This window comes from Ascaphus truei, chromosome 7 (assembly GCF_040206685.1).
Source record: "Ascaphus truei isolate aAscTru1 chromosome 7, aAscTru1.hap1, whole genome shotgun sequence".
NCBI classification, from domain to species: Eukaryota; Metazoa; Chordata; class Amphibia; order Anura; family Ascaphidae; genus Ascaphus; species Ascaphus truei.
The window spans coordinates 107,983,917-108,005,379 of record NC_134489.1 but is presented as its reverse complement, the minus strand read 5'-3'; the positions used below and the strand labels follow the sequence as shown (position 1 = coordinate 108,005,379).

Below are 21,463 nucleotides of genomic sequence, written 5' to 3'. Positions count from 1 at the left end.
CACCACATCCCACGCACCACATCCCACACACCACATCCCACACACCACACCACATCCCACACACCACATCCCACATCCCACACACCACATCCCACACACCACATCCCACACACCACATCCCACACACCACATCCCACACACCACACCACATCCCACACATCACATCCCACATCCCACACACCACATCCCACACCACACACCACCTCCTACACCCCACACCCCACACATAGGTGAGGCCGAGGATCCAGTGATGTGGATGCGTACATTTGACTTTTTCATGTATCTGGTTGTAGGGGTCTCCGAGCAATACCATCGGCCGTACTCCTTCCCGACACTCCAGCAGCCGACCCAGTCCTTTAACATCACCCACCAACTGTTCCCACGGCGGCCTGTCTCCCAGGTAACACAGCTTCATATGAAAACCCCTTTACAAGAGAGCCATGTGCTCCAGGCCTTGCTGCAGTCTGTGAAGGGCTTTCACCTCCAGTGTTTCTGCGGCGGTGAAGGGGTTAACCGTTTGGGTTAGTAAAAGGCCCTACTGGCCATTTTGGCGTTCATAGATTAAAAAACAAAATGATTGCTAATGAAGATGGTTCCCTCTTTAGAAAGGGGTTTAATTCACTGGGAGCAGTGAAACCATATGGCAGATTTATTTAACACCACCCAAGTATAATCTGCACCTTCACCTGCAGCACCTTGAGGTGTCGGGGTAATGTGTTTCTGTACCCCACTCATATTCAGATCTACGGGCGTCTTTGCTACATGAGTGAGTGAGCATGTGGAAAGCTGTATATATCATTGTGGGTGCCCATGTGTGTTAGTGAAATGTTCAGAAGGGGTAACGGGTATTAGGTACAGATATAAGGGATCCGCAGCTATAAATTGCTGAGGACACAAATACCACTGTCCGAGGAACTAGAAACACTTGTTTCCGCAATTGTTTTGGCATTGTAAGGGTTCAAATATGTGGTTAGAAAATATTTCGCCTGGCTAACTCTCGCAAGGCAAGCCCAAGGCGCTTAATCCTCTGACGCGTGGTATGACAGACAATCCATCACATGTTACTGTGATTCCCAATTCCCTAATACAACACATTCTTAGACTAACTTTAACCGAGCCTGCCCTCTTCATAGAATGAAGATCCAACTCCTTCTCTGTAGCGGCTTTATTGTTGAGTAGTTCTCCGTTTTTTTTCTCTTTGTTGTTTCCAGCTTTATTGTTGATGCTTGAAGAAATATAAAGGGCATTGTCCGTGACTTATTGGTGTAAGTAGCAGCAATTCATTAGGAATTCCAACAATAAGTTCAGCTGCCCAGTTATAAATGAGAGATTACAGACCGTTAAAAGGCTATAGTCAAGCTTGTAGTAACAAAGGAGGGAGAGGGAGTAAGGGATATAATGCCTTTTATTGGACCAACAAGTAGTTGATACGTTACAAGCTTTCCCACCTCTCGGTCAGCGTTACCCGATGAAGGACCCTGAGAGGTTGGAAAGCTTGTAACAGATCCACTACGTGTTGGTCCAAAAAAAGGTATCACACCCGCTCGTCCCTCTCCCTCCTGTGTTACTAGAAAGGACCAGCACGGCCCCCCATCCTTCTTTGCCTTTCAAGCTTGGTAATAATGAGCTCTGTATTCCAGGCTGTTCTTTTTGGGATGAACCCAAAATGAGCGTCTGATTGTTAGGATAGATAATTGAAGAGGAGTATAACCTGTAGAATCCTGTGACCTGCTGTATATTTGGGTAAGAGCGGATCTCTGTTGCTCATCTTGGAAAGATGGATATCACTATAACTTTATTCTTTAGGTTTCCTTTGGCTGTCTCACTTTATTCTTGTAAACTCTCGGTATGCACAGGTGTGTTTACGGCTGGCCGTTACCACCCTAGGTTATAAAGGTATGACTATGTTGCAAGTCTACCACTTCCCATTGTTCTCAGTATTATTATACTGGGCTTCTAATCGGCTACTCCAGCATGTGATTAGCTGTGTTACCTGTGACGGGAAACCTGTCACATCTGTTACGCACTGACCAGGACATGGTGTTAGAAATCTGGAAAGACACGTAAAGCTGGATGCAAAGAGAACATGTTCTTGGCACAAATTCTGCAGACTTCATATTTGTATCTTTATTTACATGTTCAAAATATGTGTCTCTTGGAGGTGTGTAGAGTTATTGGTTTGGGCTCACAATGTGCCTCCTGAGGGTACTTATCTGTGGTAAAGCGGGAGGGTATTTCTGTGCAGTCACCGTTTTAACTAATGGCAACAGGGGACATGTTTGATACCTCAAAATCACATTAGAAATGCACAAATATAACGCTTACCAAAAAAATTATATATATACATTGCAATATGTTTAGGACGTTTTCCTTGTAGTTGTATTAAACTAACAAATACCTTAAAAGAAATACGTTGGCTCACTGAGCACATCTTGTACGAGCATTTTATTTTTCCTTAATTAAATATTGACTGAGACAATCATGATCGTAACAATGAGTGGAGTAGTCATTACATTTCCTGCCGCGAATCCTCCACCTTGTGGGTTCTGTTTCAGCGGGGGGAAGATCACCTTCCTTTGCCCCTCCTGTGATGGAATAGTACTATCACTTGTACCCCTGGGCCCCCCGGAGGAGATATGGTGCTGGCGTGTGTCTGCACGTGCGCCTCTGGAACATCATTGTCAAGCATTTTACTTTAAATGTGAGGCTTTCTGCAGAAGTCTAATTTCTTAAACCTGTATCTGAGAAGGTGCGCAGAAGGTAGCCGGGCGCTCTCTAGAATAAACTGATCACCTCTAAGGCTGAGTCCCCGCATGCTACTGCAGCGCCCGCTGTGGCGGACACTGCAGGGACGAGAGCCCTCCCCTCAATGGCGCCGGGCCCTCTGCGAGGGGGGGGGCGCAGCGCTGTGGTGAGAGTTTCTCCTGCTCTCAATACAATTGAAAGCAGGACTCGCGACGGAGCGCTAGGCCACGCCCCCCGGCGGTTCAGCCAATGAGGGCAAACCTGCCGGGTAACGTCATGGCCGCGCCCCCGTCACTCCCCCGGCACACACACACATAAATCCCCCCCCCCGTTCTCTCTTCCTGCAGCTCACTGCAGACCGGGGAATTCGGCTGCACGCACCGCCAGCCTCGCGGGCGCGTGTGCAGCGGAGGCACGGGGGCCTTAGCCTAATGCAGTGGGTGGAAATGGAAAGAGATATTACCAATCAAGGGAACCCTTGTGCCTCCTTCCTCGTGGAAATACACACCTAGGGATTCCCCGTCTGCTGCTCGGACCCTTCCTGGGAGATATCCTTATTCTCCCACAACAGAAACAAAAAACAGAGAAACAAGGGGAGCGCAGATCGGCAAAAAAACAACAATAATCAATTAGTCAATTAGTCAATAATAATAAAGCGGAATAAGTCAATTACTCCGAGATGGTGAAATGGAATAAATAAATGACTCCAAGTACTCACACGGGCCTGTGTGAGCAAATGCCTCTCGGGGTTAAACTCTGCAGAAAGTCCTTTCTCGGAGTCACACGCCTGACCAGGGAGGCTGCGAGGGACCCCCTCCCCCTCCCACTTGGAAACCGGTACCCACGTATAACAGACGAGTAATGACAGACTCAGTTTGGAGGTATAAAAGGCCACGGCTTTGTTTATTAACAATCATAATACTGGAGTAAGCGCTAGTCCAAGCCAGAGTGGGGTCAGGGGGTCAGCCAGGCTTTGGCCTGCTGCCCCCGTACCCGGCCGACCCCTAAAGAGCCGGCCGTTGTCGCGAGTGGGTTCCCGGGTGTCACGTTAGCTTGACCCCGCCCAATCGCTCCTACCCCCGGGCGACGCCCGCCCCGAGCCCATCTGGCAAGGACAAGCACTTACCCCCGAACTGCCGCCGCGACAGTGGCAAAACGACCAACTGGAGCCTCCTGAAGGAACTTCAGTCCTTTGTTTTTCGGGAGGTCCTCGGACTCTGCCCTGTAAAATATGATGGTACATGTTACAGCTTACAGGTAGTACAGACAGCTTATCAACCAAGGGAATTGTAACTACTCCACAGAGTGGCCGGGGGCAAGCGTATGCCCCCGACTTTCTTGCTAATGGGGTGGGTGGGTGGGAACTTCGTAGCAGACCGGGAGCAGAATGGAAGATTCAGCTCCCGGCTGCCTCTTTTGTAATGCCCTGGGCCTGCCCCCTCCCCCCACCCCCCCCAGGAAGGGGGGGGGGGCCACGACGACGGCCCAGAGGTCCCAGCGAGGAGAGGGGGAGGGGGGCTTGCCCCCTGGTCATGGGCTTCCCTCGCCTAATTGGCTGGAGGGATTGCTTGACCAGGGAGGCTGCGAGGGACCCCCTCCCCCTCCCACTTGGAAACCGGTACCCACGTATAACAGACGAGTAATGACAGACTCAGTTTGGAGGTATAAAAGGCCGCGGCTTTGTTTATTAACAATCATAATACTGGAGTAAGCGCTAGTCCAAGCCAGAGTGGGGTCAGGGGGTCAGCCAGGCTTTGGCCTGCTGCCCCCGTACCCGGCCGACCCCTAAAGAGCCGGCCGTTGTCGCGAGTGGGTTCCCGGGTGTCACGTTAGCTTGACCCCGCCCAATCGCTCCTACCCCCGGGCGACGCCCGCCCCGAGCCCATCTGGCAAGGACAAGCACTTACCCCCGAACTGCCGCCACACACGGCTCTATTTAACCCTCCTTAAATTAGACCGTGCCGCCAACCCCGCAAGGACCCTCTCCAGCCCCTCCTGCAAATCGTTATTGAACAAGTCCGCCCCTATCTCGGATAAGTGTGTGCCGTCGGCCCGGAACAGACCGGTTGACTTGTAGTCGAACTCGGGATGGGTGATCTGCCATCCCCCACACTGTGTCACAAACTTTCCCACCATCTTGTTCAGTTTGACCCGTGCTCGGTCGATGGCGCCCGGAGCCCTTGCGCCCCTCCACATTCCCCTGCACAATATGTCCGACCAGACTATCTGTACACCTGGCCAATTGGCGAGTATGAGGGCCAGGTCGTGTTTTATTGAGTTGACCAGCTCGAAGTAGCGTCGAGCGGCCAGGTCGTTGCCCCCGACGTGGAGGAGCAAGATCTGCGGCGCCCTCCTATCCCTACCCGTCACCATTAGCCGCGGGAGCAACTGAGCCCACCGCAGCCCCCTGCCTCCCCCCCATACCACATTTGCCTCCTCCGTTCGCAACCCGAGGTTAGCCCCGCATGGGCGTTTGACAGCCCGCTTCTCTGCCCAGTGTATAAGCGAGTCCCCGATTATCCAAGTGGGTACGGCGTCTGTGAAGGCATAAAGAGGATGGGGGGGGTTTAACCTAGCACGCTATACGCCAGATAATGCGGGCCTGATATAGGACCGGTATCTGTTAGACTTCCATCGCCCTATCTTTTGTATCGCAGCTATTGACAGCCCTGCGCGTGATGCCTCCGTTGCCGCCCCAATCCGGAACGAATGCGTCCCGAATTGTGCCTCGTCGAGGCCCTGGTGTTTTAGGCACATGCGGAAAACCCGCAGGTACTGGAATCTAGATACCGGTACCCCGTCCGCGTGAAGGAGCAGGGGACCCTTCCCGTCTGGCCTGCATGCCAAGTATTCCCTGAGCGTGCTCACTGGGCAAAATTTGGTCCCTGGTAGCCCTAGCAAAGATATCCACGCTCCCCTTCCCCGCTGGTCTGTTTTTGACCTTCTTAAGTGTAGTTTGACCCACCCTTCCCCTAAGACTATGTCCTCAAACTGCATCCCTCCCTCGCCCTTGCGCGACGCGCACACCAGCTCCCCGGCTCGCAACGCTGCGAAGAAAGCCAATGCAAACGCCAGCCGGAAAAGTTTTGCCTCGAACCCCGATAGGCACACTCTGTCTGTGGCCTGCATTAAACCTTCTAATATCGCTGGTGTTACTGGCCTTCTGCTGTCATTTGTCGTCGTCCCCTTTGTTAACCCCGCTAGGACCCTTTTGACGATAAATGCCTTCGTTGGGTCCCCCTTGCCCTCTAGCTGCAAAAAGAAGGAGACTCCTGTCACTTTTTTACCTATGGATCCTCCCGCTAAACCCCTTCCCCTTAAGCTTAGGACAAATGATAGCAGGGTCCCGACTCCCAATACGTCGAGGCCCAATTCCCCTGCCAGACTTTGATAATCGCGCCACGCCGCCGAATAGGCCCGCCACGTACCCGGAGCCAGCGATGATTGTACCAACGAGGTTACTGAGTCGTTGCCAGCACCCAAAGGTCTGCAGGGCATGGACTGCCGGTTAGGTCCGCCTCGGGGGCCAATCTCCGAAACAACGCCATCTGTAACCGGGATAAGGCATCAGCAATGTTATTCTCCACCCCCGGGACATGTCGAGCCTTGAACGCAATGTTCAATTGCAAGCATGCCAGTACGAAACAGCGCAGAAGGGACAGAACCGGCGGGGAGCGTGAGCCGAAATTGTTCACGGCTTCCACTACCCCCATGTTGTCTGACCAAAAAATTACTTGCTTATTCGCGAATAAGTGACCCCACAGGCGCACTGCGACGAGCAAGGGAAATAGTTCCAGGAACGCCAAGTTCTTGATTAGCGGCGTCCCCCGCCAGTGGGGAGGCCACCGCTCCGCGCACCATGCCCCACCGAAGTAGGCCCCAAAACCGACTGACCCTGAGGCGTCTGTAAACAGCTGCAACTCTGTGTTGTTAGATGGGGGACCTCGCCACAAGGTTCTGCCGTTATAGTCCTTTAAAAAACGCAGCCATACCGTCAAGTCCTTTCGGATTTCGGCGGTGATGCGGATGAAGTGGTTGGGTCGTCTCGCCCCGACCGTTGCTGCAGAGAGGCGCCTGGTGAAAACCCTCCCGGCCGGCATTACGCGCGCCGCAAATACTAAGTGGCCTAGCAGCGCCTGGAAGTGCCTCAAAGATGTTTTCTTGAGAGCTATGAACTCGCGGAGAAGCTTGCTTAGGGTGACCAGCTTCTCCGGAGGGAGCCTGTACTCCATCGCCTCGGAGTCAATTTCTATACCCAAAAAGGTAAGAGTGGTTGTTGGCCGCACTGTCTTCTCGTCGGCCAAAGGAACCCCGAACTCGCGCGCCAGGGCTGAAAATTCGAACAGCCACCTAGCGCATAAGTCCGAACCCCTGGGGCCCACAAAAAGGAAGTCGTCCAAGTAGTGCATGATCCCCGCTGCCTGCACCCTCTTCCGGGCCACCCATTCTAGGAAGGTGCTAAATGTCTCAAAATAAAAACAAGAAAGCGCACATCCCATCGGTAAGCATAAGTCTATGTAGTACTGACCTTCGAGCATGCAACCTAGCAAATGAAAGCACTCGGGGTGGACTGGCAAGAGTCTGAAGGCCGATTTGATGTCAGCTTTTGACAATAGAGCCCCTGCTCCCATCCTTTCCACCAGCACTGCGGCTTGATCGAAGTTCGCGTAAGACACTGAACACAACTCCCTGTCAATGCCGTCGTTTACCGACGACCCCTCGGGGTAGGATAGGTGTTGTATCAACCTATACTCCCCGGCCTCTTTCTTGGGGACCACTCCCAATGGGGAAATCCTGAGATTAGGCAAGGGAGGGGACTCGAAGGGGCCAGCCATCCTCCCCAATTCGACTTCCTTCCAGACCTTTTTCCTAGCTACGTCACCGTGTGTCCTGACCGATTTCAAGTTCCGGCTAAACCCTGATCCCGCTTGATATTCAAACGGGATCCTAAACCCCTCCTTAAACCCAGCTAAGAGTAGCTGGGCCGCTTCCCTATTGGGATACCTTGCTAGCCACGGTGCTAAATTGGCGACGATTATTGGTGTCGCTGCCCTCGCGTCCAAACGTCCGCCCTGCGCCCCTCCCCCTGCGACCGCCCTTCTTAAAACACTTTGCCTGGGCGTGGCGGCCGCCGCAAAAGGAGCAGATGTGTTGGAAACGGCAGTTGTCGTACGTGCAGTTGGACTGGTTAAACGGCCAACAGACGCCCGAGTTGGTGCGCAGCGACTGGCTAGTCCCTGGCACGTTATTCCGCCATGTCCCCCTACCTCCGGTGCCGCTCCCTCGAAAGGAATCTGCCCCACCCCCGGACACAAACTGCAGGTACAGGTTGACGTCCTTGACGTTCCATGGTATCACCTCCTCCTGGGCCTTCATTGATTGCCTAAAGCACTGGTCATATGTCCACCAACCCGTTCCCCCGTACGTGTGGTGTGCTTCCTCGATCATGTCGTGATACGTAAAGAGCGATGCGCACGCCTGGGGATCCTTCTCCCCAATTACTCCAGCCAGGATAACAAATGCGTTCGACCAATTGCGAAAGGTGTGCGGGAAAAGCCTCTTTTCCACATCCACCTTCTTCGCTTCCCCCGTCTTTGAGGATGCGGCCAACGCCTCCCTGTAGCCTGGTAGTAAAGATAATATATCTACGTACTCCCCGGCCCATATCTTGTCCTTTACCTCTTTTAGCAAGTGCAAGCCCACTGAGCTAGGTCTAGATATACAAGAGACCTTATATGCCGCATCGGGCATCCTCTCATCCTTGGCTAGCTTGGCTAGCTCCTCTGAGGCGGGTGCCGCCTGAGGGAGGGTGAGCGTGGGGGCTGGTGATTCCGGCCCCTAGAGGTGTGTTGTTAACCGGTTGCGGGGGAACTGCGGCCATTGCCGCTGCTGGAACTATAGGTGTCGCTACCGCTGGCGCCGCCCCCAATGCTGGCGCTACGACTGCCGCTATAGCTGGAGCTATCGCCGCTGCTGGTGCGATTAGCGTTGCTAGAACCGGCACTGCGCTTATCGCTGGTGTCACTACCGCTGGTGACTCTGCCGGTGCGGGTGTCGTCACCCCAATGTGACCCCCTGCGCTCGTTGACACCTCTGGCCCAGCGTCAAGGTGCGCCACTAGCGGGGATATGGCTTGCCTTATGCCCAACAACGCTGCCTCCATGAGCTGCGCACCAGTACCCCGGGGAGACTCGCCCACTATCGCTTGAGGGGGAGTGCAAACCGCTAGTCTCTTGTGCGGGGGACTCCCGCTGGCTACCCCTTTGTCAGTTTTCGCTGGCCGTTTACCTTTTTTTGACCGCTTTTTCACCAGGCTGAGGGTTGACCCGGGTGGCGTTGTTGGCCGCCTATCGGGAACCGCGCTGGCTGCTTCTTCCTCCCGGTCTCTGTTATCGAGTCTCCCCTTGTGACCACGTGCTGTCGGCGCCCCATCTCCCACCCTGCATGGTGATGGTGCCCGCGCCTCAGCCGCCTGCTGCTGAGCCGACCCTGTGCCGGCCGCTGGTTCCCTGGTGCCTGAAATGAGAGAATGGGGACACCTGCCTGCTGGCTTGTCCGTGACCGGCGATGGTCTCCTAAACCTCCGTGTTGACATGCCCCCTGGCACCGATGACCTGGGTCGCCGCCCTGCTTGCGGACTTACGCCCTGCCATTGCGGCGTGTCCCTTCCGTTTCCTTGTCCTGCCGCATGGCGCACCACCTGGCTGGGGGCGCCCTCATCACTTGATGAGGGCCACGCGTCCTCGCATGCGGGACCGTGTTGACCTTGTCCGCTCCACAACTCCTGCCCGCCAGCCTGACCTTGTCCGCTCATATGGCCTTGTCCGCTCGCATGGCCTTGGCCATCACCCGCTCCGTGCATGAGCATCAACAGCTGCCTCTGGAACCAGCCTTCTTCCTTGCTTCGCACGTCAGCCTGCAGTTGTATGATTTTGTCTACAAAGGACATTCTGCTTGATGTGCTAAGTGTCGTGGGCGTGTGATTTCAATTTGCGTGATTTAACTATGTGTTCCGTCTACTGGGTTTTCTGTGAGTATGGGAAGTATCGAGAGTCGACGGAGGCGGAACCGATCCGGATGAAAACTGAATTGCTACTCGCACGAGGTACCGAAACTGACTGAAAGAAACATGAATTGATATGTTATCATCGATACGTGGGACCTCCTGCTAACCGAAGGGGCGTTAGGCCTGCTATTTGCAACCGCCCCTTTATCGCATGCAAAATAAAGTGGGGTTACCCACATCCTCCCTGGCCCTGTGATGAACAGGAAGTGGGATTACCCACGCCCAACCAGGGCCTGCGCTGAACGGGAAGTGAGATTAACCCCCTACAAGCGTCATACCTCTGCCTGCAGCATAACGCACCGTATACCCCACGTCGTCCTGAATGTAGCATGTAACGCTGAACCCATACAGCACCTGACCCGCAAAGGCAGTATATACACACCCCTATGCTCCACGCAATGGCGCGAAGCCCGGCATGCAGCATATACGCCATATAATCCAAGCCCATCATGTAACCGCGCATGTGGTCTATACACATTATATTCAGAACCCAGCACGTAACCGTGATCACAGTGTATGCCATATAATCCAAATACGGCACGCCACCACGCCTGCGGTACCGTATACACCCCTGTCACCCAAATACCGCACATTATAATCCTGACTGCAGCATATATATCCGTTATAATCAAATACGGCGCGTACCCTTGAATGCAGTATAATCGCTATACCCGCCATGTAACCCGCTTAAAGCACGTTATAACACTGAATGCAGCATCTATACACCCACCTTATCATCCAAATACCGCAGCATATATACACTTTATAATCCAAATACCGCCGTAACCGTGAATGCCGTATATCCTCTATAAACGACCTTATAACACTGAATGCAGCATATATACACTTTTTAATCCACACGCAGCACCTCCCTGAATGCAGTATATACACTATGTACGCCATGTAATCCCATTACCGCACATTACTACGCTGAATGCCGCATGAATCCACCTTATGCTCCACATGCCGCACGTAACCGTGAATGCAGTATATACTCTATATAAACCATGCACCTCAATTACAACACCTTATAACCATGAATGCCGCATATGCACACTTTATACTCCACATACCGCACTTAACCTGAATGCACTATATACCCTATGTACGCCATGTAACCCCATTACAGCACATTATAACACTGAATGCAGCATATATACGTTTCATAATCCCCGCACAGCACTTAACCCTAAATGTGGTATATACACTATGCACGCCATGTAACCCCATTACCGCACATTACAACACTGAATGCAGAATATATACACCTTATAATCCCCATACAGCCCTTAACCTTGAATGCGGCATATACGCTTTGCACGCCATGTAACCCAATTACAGCACATTACAACACTTAAATGCAGCATATATACGCCTTATAATCCACATACAGCACGTAACCTTGAATGCGGTATGTACACAATGCACACCGTGTAACCCAGTTACCGCACATTGTAACGGCGAGTGCAGCACCTACACACACCCTATCGTACAGAACGCAACTACGAGTGCAGTATACCCACTATATACACTATGTCACCCCGTCCAAACCGTGGGGTTTGTCGCGCTGTGCCTCTCCTCCTCCCTCTGGCCCCCCCCTCCCCGCCCGCCGAGCGGGCCAGCTACCAAGGCTGATGGAGGGAGAGCCACGTGGCCAGGGAATCCCCAAACAAATAAGTCAATAATATGCCGGCAATGGGATCCCCCCCCGTTCCCCGGAGGCCCCCCCCTCCCCGCCCGCCGAGCGGGCCAGCTACCAAGGCTGATGGAGGGAGAGCCACGTGGCACGGGGGATCCCCAAACAATTAAATCAATAACAGACCGGGAGCAGAATGGAAGATTCAGCTCCCGGCTGCCTCTTTTGTAATGCCCTGGGCCTGCCCCCCCCCCCCCCCCCAGGGAGGGGGGGGGGGCCACGACGAGGTCCCAGCGAGGAGAGGGGGAGGGGGGCTTGCCCCCTGGTCATGGGCTTCCCTCGCCTAATTGGCTGGAGGGATTGCTTTCCCCTTAGTTGCTAGTGAGCACACGGTTCCTCAGGATATTCAATTGCCCCCGAAGTAAAAGAGAGGAATCAGAGATAGGAGTCAGTAAATATACTGATGAGAACTAGTGAGAGGGTATTAAATAATCTCCCTGGGGATAGTGAGTGAAAATATGTATATAATAAAGAATACTCACACGGGCCAGTGTGAGTTAAAACCCATAGGGGTTTTACTTGAGGAGAGATGGTAAACTCTTCGTTATTCGTGCAGCAACTTTTGTGCAATAGCTCCAATAGCTCCGCAGATCCCACAGATCTCCGCAGATCCCACAGATCTCCGCAGATCCCACCAAAGTAGATGGACAGTCCAAATAAAATAAGTGATGATTTAATGGTATAAAAAATATTAAAACACATACAGTACGATCGGCAGGTGAAGACAGTCAGTGTGGGTGCTCTCCTTGATTGCAGCTCCTTCTCTCCGGCATCTGCAGCACGTCGGAGCGTTGGAACACAACCACAAGATGGCGTCTGGAACGCAACCCCTCACTTCCTGGCTACGGAAGCCTCCAATGGACAAAAAACACCAACAGGCTACAGAAAAAACGAGCAACGCGTTTCGCTTGTCTAGCAAGATTCCTCAGGCTCTATGATAGAGTTGGTGTTTTTTGTCCATTGGAACCTTCCGTAGCCAGGAAGTGAGGGGTTGCGTTCCAGAAATCAAAGTATACTCAGTATTTAAAACGAATAAAAATGGCATTAATAGTGGATTTAAACAAAAAAATGTAGTAAGTATTATCTAATACTACAGAACTGGTTTATTTTAACACACACATACGATATTTCATGGATTGCTCATTTAAGATGAGTTTAACAGCCATAATTTGCTAATCCGATAGTTCTCCGTGAAAACCCGATATCTTCCAACTAATACCGGTTTATAGTGTAACAAACGCCCGTCTTTGATTAGTGCGACCTGTAAAAAAACGAATAATCATTTTCCACAATGAGGCTTCTCTGGAGGTGTGAGGCAAAGGGCCTGTTAAAAATACCACCCGCTGGTTTTATTCCAGTGAATATTATGGGGGGTTCCCAGCGCCAGTCCTCAAGCTACTGATTAAGACTGAGCCACCTGTGCTGAAGCAGGAACTGATTGAGCCACCTGTGCTGAAGCAGGGATATCTTGCAAACCTGACCTGGTGGTGGGGGGGTTGAGGGGTTGAGGACTGGAGTTGAGAACCATTATGTATGTATGTCTGTATATAGCGCCATTAATGTGCATAGCGCTTCACATAAGTAATACACGTGACAATCATATAAATAATACAAATAGCAGATCATGGGAATAAGTGCTTTAGTCATAAAAGTAACATTTCGGAAGAGGATTCCCTGCTCCGAGGAGCTTACAGTCTAATTATTCCATTCATCTTTCGTTGTGGCCCCCTGAAAGTAAACATTCACACATTCGCACATTGGCAAACCTCTATTTTCAAAGCCTCGTGTTCCTGGTGCTTCTTGTACAGGAACGGTTAAAGGTCCCTTCTGATTAAAGTTGTTTTCATGCAGGAATGGGGTGGCATGGGGGTCATCGCAAACACGTTTTCTTCTTAGTGTTACCTCCCGGGGTTAACGTGGGGACATTGTCCTACTCTCCTTAGAAATGTCATTGAGTTAGAGCAACATCACATCATTTAAACAAATATATCCAGGTCTAGCCTAGATTCCTATTCTGATGTTGCAATCGCTAATTCCTACTAACTGATCTGGGTGTTAAACGCATTTCTGCTGTTGAGCTTGGCACATTGTGATAAGAAATAATATTGTGACACCCGGTAGCACAGGGGTGGCCGACTCCAGTCCTCAAGGGCTACCAACAGGTCAGGTTTTCAGGATATCCCTGCTTCAGCACAGGTAGTGCAGTTGTTGACTGAGCCACTGATTGAGCCACCTGTGCTGAAGCAGAGACTAATTGACCACCTGTGCTGAAGCAGGGATATCCTGAAAACCGGACCTGTTGGTGACCCTTGAGGACTGGAGTTGGCCGCCGCTGCTGTAGTGTTACCGAATGCCGCTGGTTCCACGCTGTGCCTCTCGCGTTTCTTGCATGATGTTACTTTGCGTTGCTGCCTTTGAAAGGAAAGCCATCTTTCCATTGGTTAAAGCGACAGTGCCAGCTCCCGTCTCCCTGTCCTTTGTACCTCCCTGGCACGGTGACCGGCGTCCACGTTCTGAAACGGGGAAGGTGTTACTATTTCTGCCACACACTCTCGCTCATTGAAATGATTGTGAATTTGAGGCTCAAGCGGTAGTCGCCACGTACGCTGCTCCCTGTCCTAGAGGAAGAAAGGAGCATAGTAACAAACACAACATAGAAATAAGTATCAGTGAGCAGAGAGTACCACACTCCAGAGACCCAAAGCAGCAGGTCCATGTGAGCTAGTGCTGTGGCTTTAATGATTGTTAATGTGGTACCCGGCACAGTGTCTCTGTGCATCTGAGCTGTCATTTCCATTGTCCCTTCCGTGATCACGGTGCTGCTTGTAGCAGTAGCTTGTTCTATGACTGTTATTTCAGAGCTTGGTTTTGGGTGAGACTCTGTAACCATCCTTTTATCGCGCACCAGTTCATTCCTTGCATTGTTGCCTGGCCGGCATGCAGGCAGGAGATACCAGGTCACTCATTGGGCTGCTCTCAGCAGGAGCAGATGGAGTACATTTTGTCATTTGCCAGCGAGCTAAGGCCGCGCTTATAGTGCTGGCGACGCGACCGATGACATAACCCGTCGCCATTAGCGAAAGTTGTAATTTGGTTTTCAGCGACGTCGCTGGCGACAAGGCCAGTGATGTCACGAAGGGGGCGGGCAGCACTCTCTGATTGGTTTAGAGACTCACATGTGGCGACTCTCTAAAAAAAATCTAATATTCCACGGGTACAAAATATTTGGTCGCGCTTATTTCTATAAGCGCTTGCGACGGAGTCAACTGATTTGTTTTGGAGCGATGGCGCGTCGACAGGCACTATAAGCGCAGCCTAATGTGTGCAGTCAATGGCAGCCATCGATATTGTGACCAGTACAGACAGATGTCTGGATGCAAAGATGCAAATGTTGGTGGAATGTCACTCTTGGGCTGAGTCCATGCTCCCTGCTTGCTCGCTGAGGTGCGCTGAGGCTCAGGGAAAGCGGGTGCTTTCCCTGGCTTTGCGGTTGCTTTCCGCACGCGCCCTCAGGGGGCGGGCCAGTGACGTCACGAAGCTGGTTCGCCCTCATTGGGCGAACCGCTCACGTGACCGGCGTGTCGCGCCGGCAAGCGGGGGAATTTTAGATTCCCCTAAGACCTGCGCTTCCGCAAGCACGCGGAAGAGCAGGGGAGCCCCTACTAAAGCCGCTCTAATTGCGGCTGTAGGGGCTCAGTGCTGAGCGGGAGCGCGCCTCAGCACGCTTCCGCCAGCAAGCGGTTAACATGGCCGAGGCCTTAGTTGCTACTGTATATATGCAACCACAAAGCATTAATCCGCCTGAGAAAGAAAAGGCAGGGGGTTTGAATGTACCAAAACATCTGCTTGGCACTTTCACGCTCCGACCGACTCAACCTATCCTACAGAAATCTATCTTTTCTAGTTCACAACATCATGCTCTTTTATCCCGAGTATTTCTTCACCCCCCCTTTTTGTGTCCCCTGCCCTTGTGCTCCTGAAGGTGGTTTGGAGATGAGCAGTGAGGGATTACTATGTACAAATTACCCCTCTTCTTCATACCAGTAACCACATGAAAATGAAGTGTTTTCAAGGTATTCCCAATCATATAAATTCCATCAATAAATGCAAAGCAAACTTCTGCCTGTTACCAACGGCAAAAACTCATCTACTGCCTTATTTACACATGAAACTAATCACGTCACCGTGTCCTTCTACTGCCAACTATTACACATAGATTTCTACTCTTTGGGAATAGGATAGTGCAAGTGATCCGGCTCTGCACATACTCAAATAAGTTACAGCAGGGGTGGGCAGCTCCAGTCCTAAATGGCAACCAATAAGTCAGGTTTTCAAGTTATCCCTGCTTCAGCACAGGTGGCTCAATCAGTGGCTCAGTTGAAGACAGCACTAGTGGCTCTTTAGCAAAGGGGGCTCAATCAACACTGATTGAGCCACCTTGCTGATGCAGGAATATTCTGTAAACCTGACCTGTTGGTGGCCCTTGAGGACTGGAGTTGTCTGCCCCTGAGTTACACAAAGAGAGACATTCTAGTTCCCCCGGATTTGGTCCTCAATGTTTACATGTTGGGAGGGAAGTGATTGAAGTGAACTAGAGGTTTTTAGCAATATGATGATTTGTAAATCGATAGAACACGTACCCGACATGTTATTAACCCTCCGCAGTCCCGCACATGTTATTAACCCTCCGCAGTCCCGCACATGTTATTAACCCTCCGCAGTCCCGCACATGTTATTATCCCTCCGCAGTCCCGCACATGTTATTAACCCTCCGCAGTCCCACACATGTTATTAACCCTCCGCAGTCCCGCACATGTTATTAACCCTCCGCAGTCCCGCACATGTTATTAACCCTCCGCAGTCCCACACATGTTATTAACCCTCCGCAGTCCCGCACATGTTATTAACCCTCCGCAGTCCCGCACATGTTATTAACCCTCCGCAGTCCCGCACATGTTATTAACCCTCCGCAGTCCCGCACATGTTATTAACCCTCCGCAGTCCCGCACATGTTATTAACCCTCCGCAGTCCCGCACATGTTATTAACCCTCCGCAGTCCCGCACATGTTATTAACCCTCCGCAGTCCCGCACATGTTATTAACCCTCCGCAGTCCCGCACATGTTATTAACCCTCCGCAGTCCCGCACATGTTATTAACCCTCCGCAGTCCCGCACATGTTATTAACCCTCCGCAGTCCCGCACATGTTATTAACCCCCCGCAGTCCCGCACATGTTATTAACCCTCCGCAGTCCCGCACATGTTATTAACCCTCCGCAGTCCCGCACATGCTATTAACCCTCCGCAGTCCCGCACATGTTATTAACCCTCCGCAGTCCCGCACATGTTATTAACCCTCCGCAGTCCCGCACATGTTATTAACCCTCCGCAGTCCCGCACATGCTATTAACCCTTTGCAGTCCCGCACATGTTATTATCCCTCCGCAGTCCCGCACATGCTATTAACCCTCCGCAGTCCCGCACATGTTATTAACCCTCCGCAGTCCCGCACATGTTATTAACCCTCCGCAGTCCCGCACATGTTATTAACCCTCCGCAGTCCCGCACATGCTATTAACCCTTTGCAGTCCCGCACATGTTATTATCCCTCCGCAGTCCCGCACATGCTATTAACCCTCCGCAGTCCCGCACATGTTATTAACCCTCCGCAGTCCCGCACATGTTATTAACCCTCCGCAGTCCCGCACATGTTATTAACCCTCCGCAGTCCCGCACATGTTATTAACCCTCCGCAGTCCCGCACATGTTATTAACCCTCCGCAGTCCCGCACATGTTATTAACCCTCCGCAGTCCCGCACATGTTATTAACCCTCCGCAGTCCCGCACATGTTATTAACCCTCCGCAGTCCCGCACATGTTATTAACCCTCCGCAGTCCCGCACATGTTATTAACCCTCCGCAGTCCCGCACTTGTACTGCATCATTCCATTTCAGCGAATATGTCGCTGTTAGGGATCTTGCGTTCGAGCTGAGTCATTGTAACCTGCACATGCTGCATTTTTTAAAGCCGTGCATTAAACGCCACGCATGCCTTCCGCCCTGCAGCATGCTGGATTACGACACGGAAAACCTGAATTCCGATGAAATATATAGCTCACTCCGCGGCGTCACCGAAGCCATCGAGAAATTCAGTTTCCGCAGCCAGGAGGATCTTAACGAGCCGGTTAAGCGGGATGGAAAGAAGGACGGCGATATTGTGAGTATACTCTTGTGGCAGCAAACTACAGTGCAGCTTTACGCTATAAAAGGGGCGTTCTGTCCCAGAAGACCTGGAAGTGACGCTGAACTGGTGCAGCTTGCATTATCCGTTTGCGTTGCTTCCTTGTGATCAGCACGGTTACTTACAGCTTAATACAATTTGCACTTTTCCCCTTTTCCCTCCATTCTCTGTACACTCTTCCTGTACTTTTATACCGGAGAACAGTGTATATAAATGTCTGTGACCGCTGTTCTATTTCCATTTACTCTAGGGACTAGAACAGGGGTGGACAACGCCATTCCTCAAGGTCAGGTTTTCAGGATGTCCCTGCTTCAGCACAGGTGGCTCGGTCAAAGACTGCATCACCTGTGCTGAAGCAGTGATATCCTGAAAACCTGACCTGTTGGTGGCCCTTGAGGACTGGAGTTGCCCACCAGTGGAATAGAAGCTATTGCTTCTTTTTTTTAACCCTTTCAGTACACTTCTGCATCATGTGATGAGTTTTACGTACTGGCCGCCAGGACGGATGTGATGTGATGGGGTGGGGTCTCTCTCTCTCTCTGTCCCTCCCCACTCCCGACACTCCCTAAAAAGCGAGCAATGACCTATGGTATACATCATTAGAGCACTGAAGGGGTTAAATAATGAAACCAGTGCCCTGATGTTTGCGGCGCTCACTTGAATGCACCGCCATTGTATGGGCTTTCATTGTATCTCACTTAATGTTTAGCAAACCCCCAATGTCCACTAGATCACTCAAAGTAAAAGAGAAGCGGGTTTCTTTCCATTGGCTCTCCAGCGCCATGAGGCTGCGTCCATAGGACTGCAGCCGTGCGGAGGCGCACGGAGGCTGAGGGAAAGCGGGTGCTTTCCCTGGCCTTGGTTCGGGGGCGTGTCGGGGCGGGGGGTTGTGACATCACAGAACTGATTCGCCCTCATTGGGCGAACCACTCACGTGACCGGCCCTGCGCTCCCTTGAGCGCTTGAATGTAAAATTTTGCTAAGACTTACCCTTCTGCAAGCGAGCCCCTGCTAAGGCCTCGGGCATGGTCAGCGCTTATGTGCTGACCCGTGCTGAGGCGCGCTGCTGCTCGGCAGTGAGCCCCTGCAGCCACAATGAGAGCGGCTTTAGCAGGGGCTCGCTTACGCAAGCTCCGTGACGTCACAGCCCCTCCCCCCCCCCCCGACACGCCCCCGGACGGCGCGCGGTCTAAGGCCAGGGAAAGCACCCACTTTCCCTCAGCTTCAGCGCGCCTCCGCCCAGCTTCATTCACCCTGGACGCAGCCTAAAGCCGCTCTCATTGCGGCTGCCGGGGCTCACTGCCGAGCAGCAGCGCGCCTCAGCACGGGACCATGCCCGAGGCCTGAGATCAAACAGCGAATGCGTAACTCTGAGGCCAGAAAAGCTGGGGGTCTCGGCCCAAATCTGCTCACTCGGTTTTGCTGCAAAATGATTTTTATATGATTTACATTTTGATTTTGTTACCTCCTTTTTTTTTCTTCTAATTTACAACATTGGAACTGGGGGGAACCCTGAGCATAACCGCTCTATTTTTAACAGCTGAGGGGGAGAGATTAGTGAGGGGGAGGTGAGGGGTAGAGATTAGTGAGGGGAAATCAGGGAGGTGGGGGGGAGATAGGTGAGGGGGGATCGGGGAGGTGAGGGGAAATCAGGGAGGTGAGGGGGAGAGATTAGTGAGGGGGGAAATCAGGGAGGTGGGAGAGATTAGTGAGGGGGAGGTGGGAGGGGGGAAATCAGGGAGTTGAGGAGATTAGTGAGGGGGGAATCGGAGGTGAGATTAGTGAAGGGGATATATTAGTGAGGGGGTGGAATCAAGGAGGTAGGGGGAATTAGTGATGTGAGGGGGAAATCAGGGTGGTGAAGTGGGAGAAATTAGTGAGGGGGAGAGGATTAGTGAGGGGGAGAGGATTAGTGAGGGGGGTATTGGTGATTTAATTGTTCGGACTTTTTTTTTTTTTAACTCCCTTTTACTTTTTAAGGTTTTTTTTTTTTTATGTATTGAAATGTTCAAATCCCCAAATCAGATAAAAGTAGATACAATAAAAGGAAACATGAATAAATACTATTTTAAATGAACATAAACAGTTCCATTTATTTAAAAAGAAAATGTTGTATTGTTCTCTTATTCCCTGTAATATTTTAAAAATTCAATAAGATTGAAATGTTTGAGGATTAACCCTCGCATGCCCGGGCCTCCCTCTCTTACTGTCCCTGTGTATATTTCTCCGTGTCTCCTCACTGTAGGTCTCCCGGGAGGTTGGATTGGCCGCTCCCGCCACCGACCTCCGCGGCGGATCTGACATGGTGGAAGGAGGGAGAGTGGCGCTGGATAACAAGACGTCTCTACTGAACACCCAGCCTCCCCGCGCCTTCACAGGGCCACGAGGGCGGGAATACAACCCCTACCCCTACTCGGATTCAATCAACAGCTACGATAAGACGGCTCTCAAGGAGGCAGTGTTTGACGATGACATTGACCAGCTACGTGACGGTTAGTACCCTCTACCGAAGAGCCCCCCCTCATCACCGACGAGCCCCCCTCATCACCGACGAGCCCCCCCTCATCACCGACGAGCCCCCCCATCAACGACGAGCCCCCCCTCATCACCGACGAGCCCCCCCATCAACGACGAGCCCCCCCAGCACAGACGTGCCCCCCCTCATCACCGACGTGCCCCCCCTCATCACCGACGAGCCCCCCCTCATCACCGACGCACCCCTTCCATCAACGACGAGCCCCCCCCAGCACTGACGAGCCCCGCGTCATCACCGACGAGCCCCCCCTCATCACCAACGAGCCCCCCCTAATCACCAACGAGCCCCCCCTCCAGCAGGGACGAGCCCCCCTCCAGCAGCAACGAGAACCTCCAGCACTGACGAGCCCCCCCTCCAGCAGCGACGAGCCCCCCTCCAGCAGCGACGAGCCCCCCCTCCAGCAGTGACGAGCCCCCCCCTCCAACAGTGACGAGCCCCCCCTCCAGCAGCGCCGAGCCCCCCTCCAGCAGCGCCGAGCCCCCCTCCAGCAGCGCCGAGCCCCCCTCCAGCACCGACGAGCCCCCCTCCAGCACCGACGAGCCCCCCTCCAGCACAGACGAGCCCCCCTCCAGCACCAACGAGCCCCCCCTCCAGCACAGATGAGCCCCCCCTCCAGCAGCGACAAGCCCCCCTCTAGCACCAACGAGAACCTCCAGCACCGCCGAGCCCCCCTCCAGCACCGACGAGCCCCCCTCCAGCACCGACGAGCCCCCCTCCAGCACCGACGAGCCCCCCTCCAGCACCAACGAGCCCCCCTCCAGCACCAACGAGAACCTCCAGCACTGACGAGCCCCCCCTCCAGCAGCGACAAGCCCCCCCTCCAGCACCGACGAGCCCCCCCATCAGCAGCGACAAGCTCCTCTCAGCACCAACGAGCCCTTCCAGCACTGACATGGTTAAAAAGTTGTAAAATATACTGGACACCTAACAAGCTCCTATTGAACCCCCAAAATAACCACAACATATATATAAGCATATGAGTGTCACAGAGGAGTGCTACTGAGCATGGCAATATATATTTAAAACCAGAGACAGAACATAAAACACAGATAAAGCTCAGTTTTAGCACATCCAGTGAAACTCATACACGGTACAGTGCCTAAATATATATGTATAAATATCTATTAAGTAAAATGGTCTTTTAGTTTGACATTTTTGGCCAAAATTGTTGTAAGCC

At 52.4% G+C, this 21,463-nt stretch overlaps 1 protein-coding gene across 31 annotated transcripts in view; it reads left to right on the top strand.

Moving 5' to 3' along the window:
• The window catches only part of LOC142499853 (CLIP-associating protein 1-A), a 209,151-nt gene that overhangs the window by 168,518 nt on the left and 19,170 nt on the right, over positions 1 to 21,463 (top strand). For all 31 annotated transcript variants that reach the window (XM_075609814.1, XM_075609813.1, XM_075609811.1 and 28 more), the window contains 3 exons: positions 294 to 400; positions 17,576 to 17,726; positions 19,996 to 20,242. In XM_075609814.1, the coding sequence (XP_075465929.1) occupies positions 294 to 400; positions 17,576 to 17,726; positions 19,996 to 20,242 (505 nt within the window). The remainder of the gene's footprint in view (positions 1 to 293; positions 401 to 17,575; positions 17,727 to 19,995; positions 20,243 to 21,463) is intronic.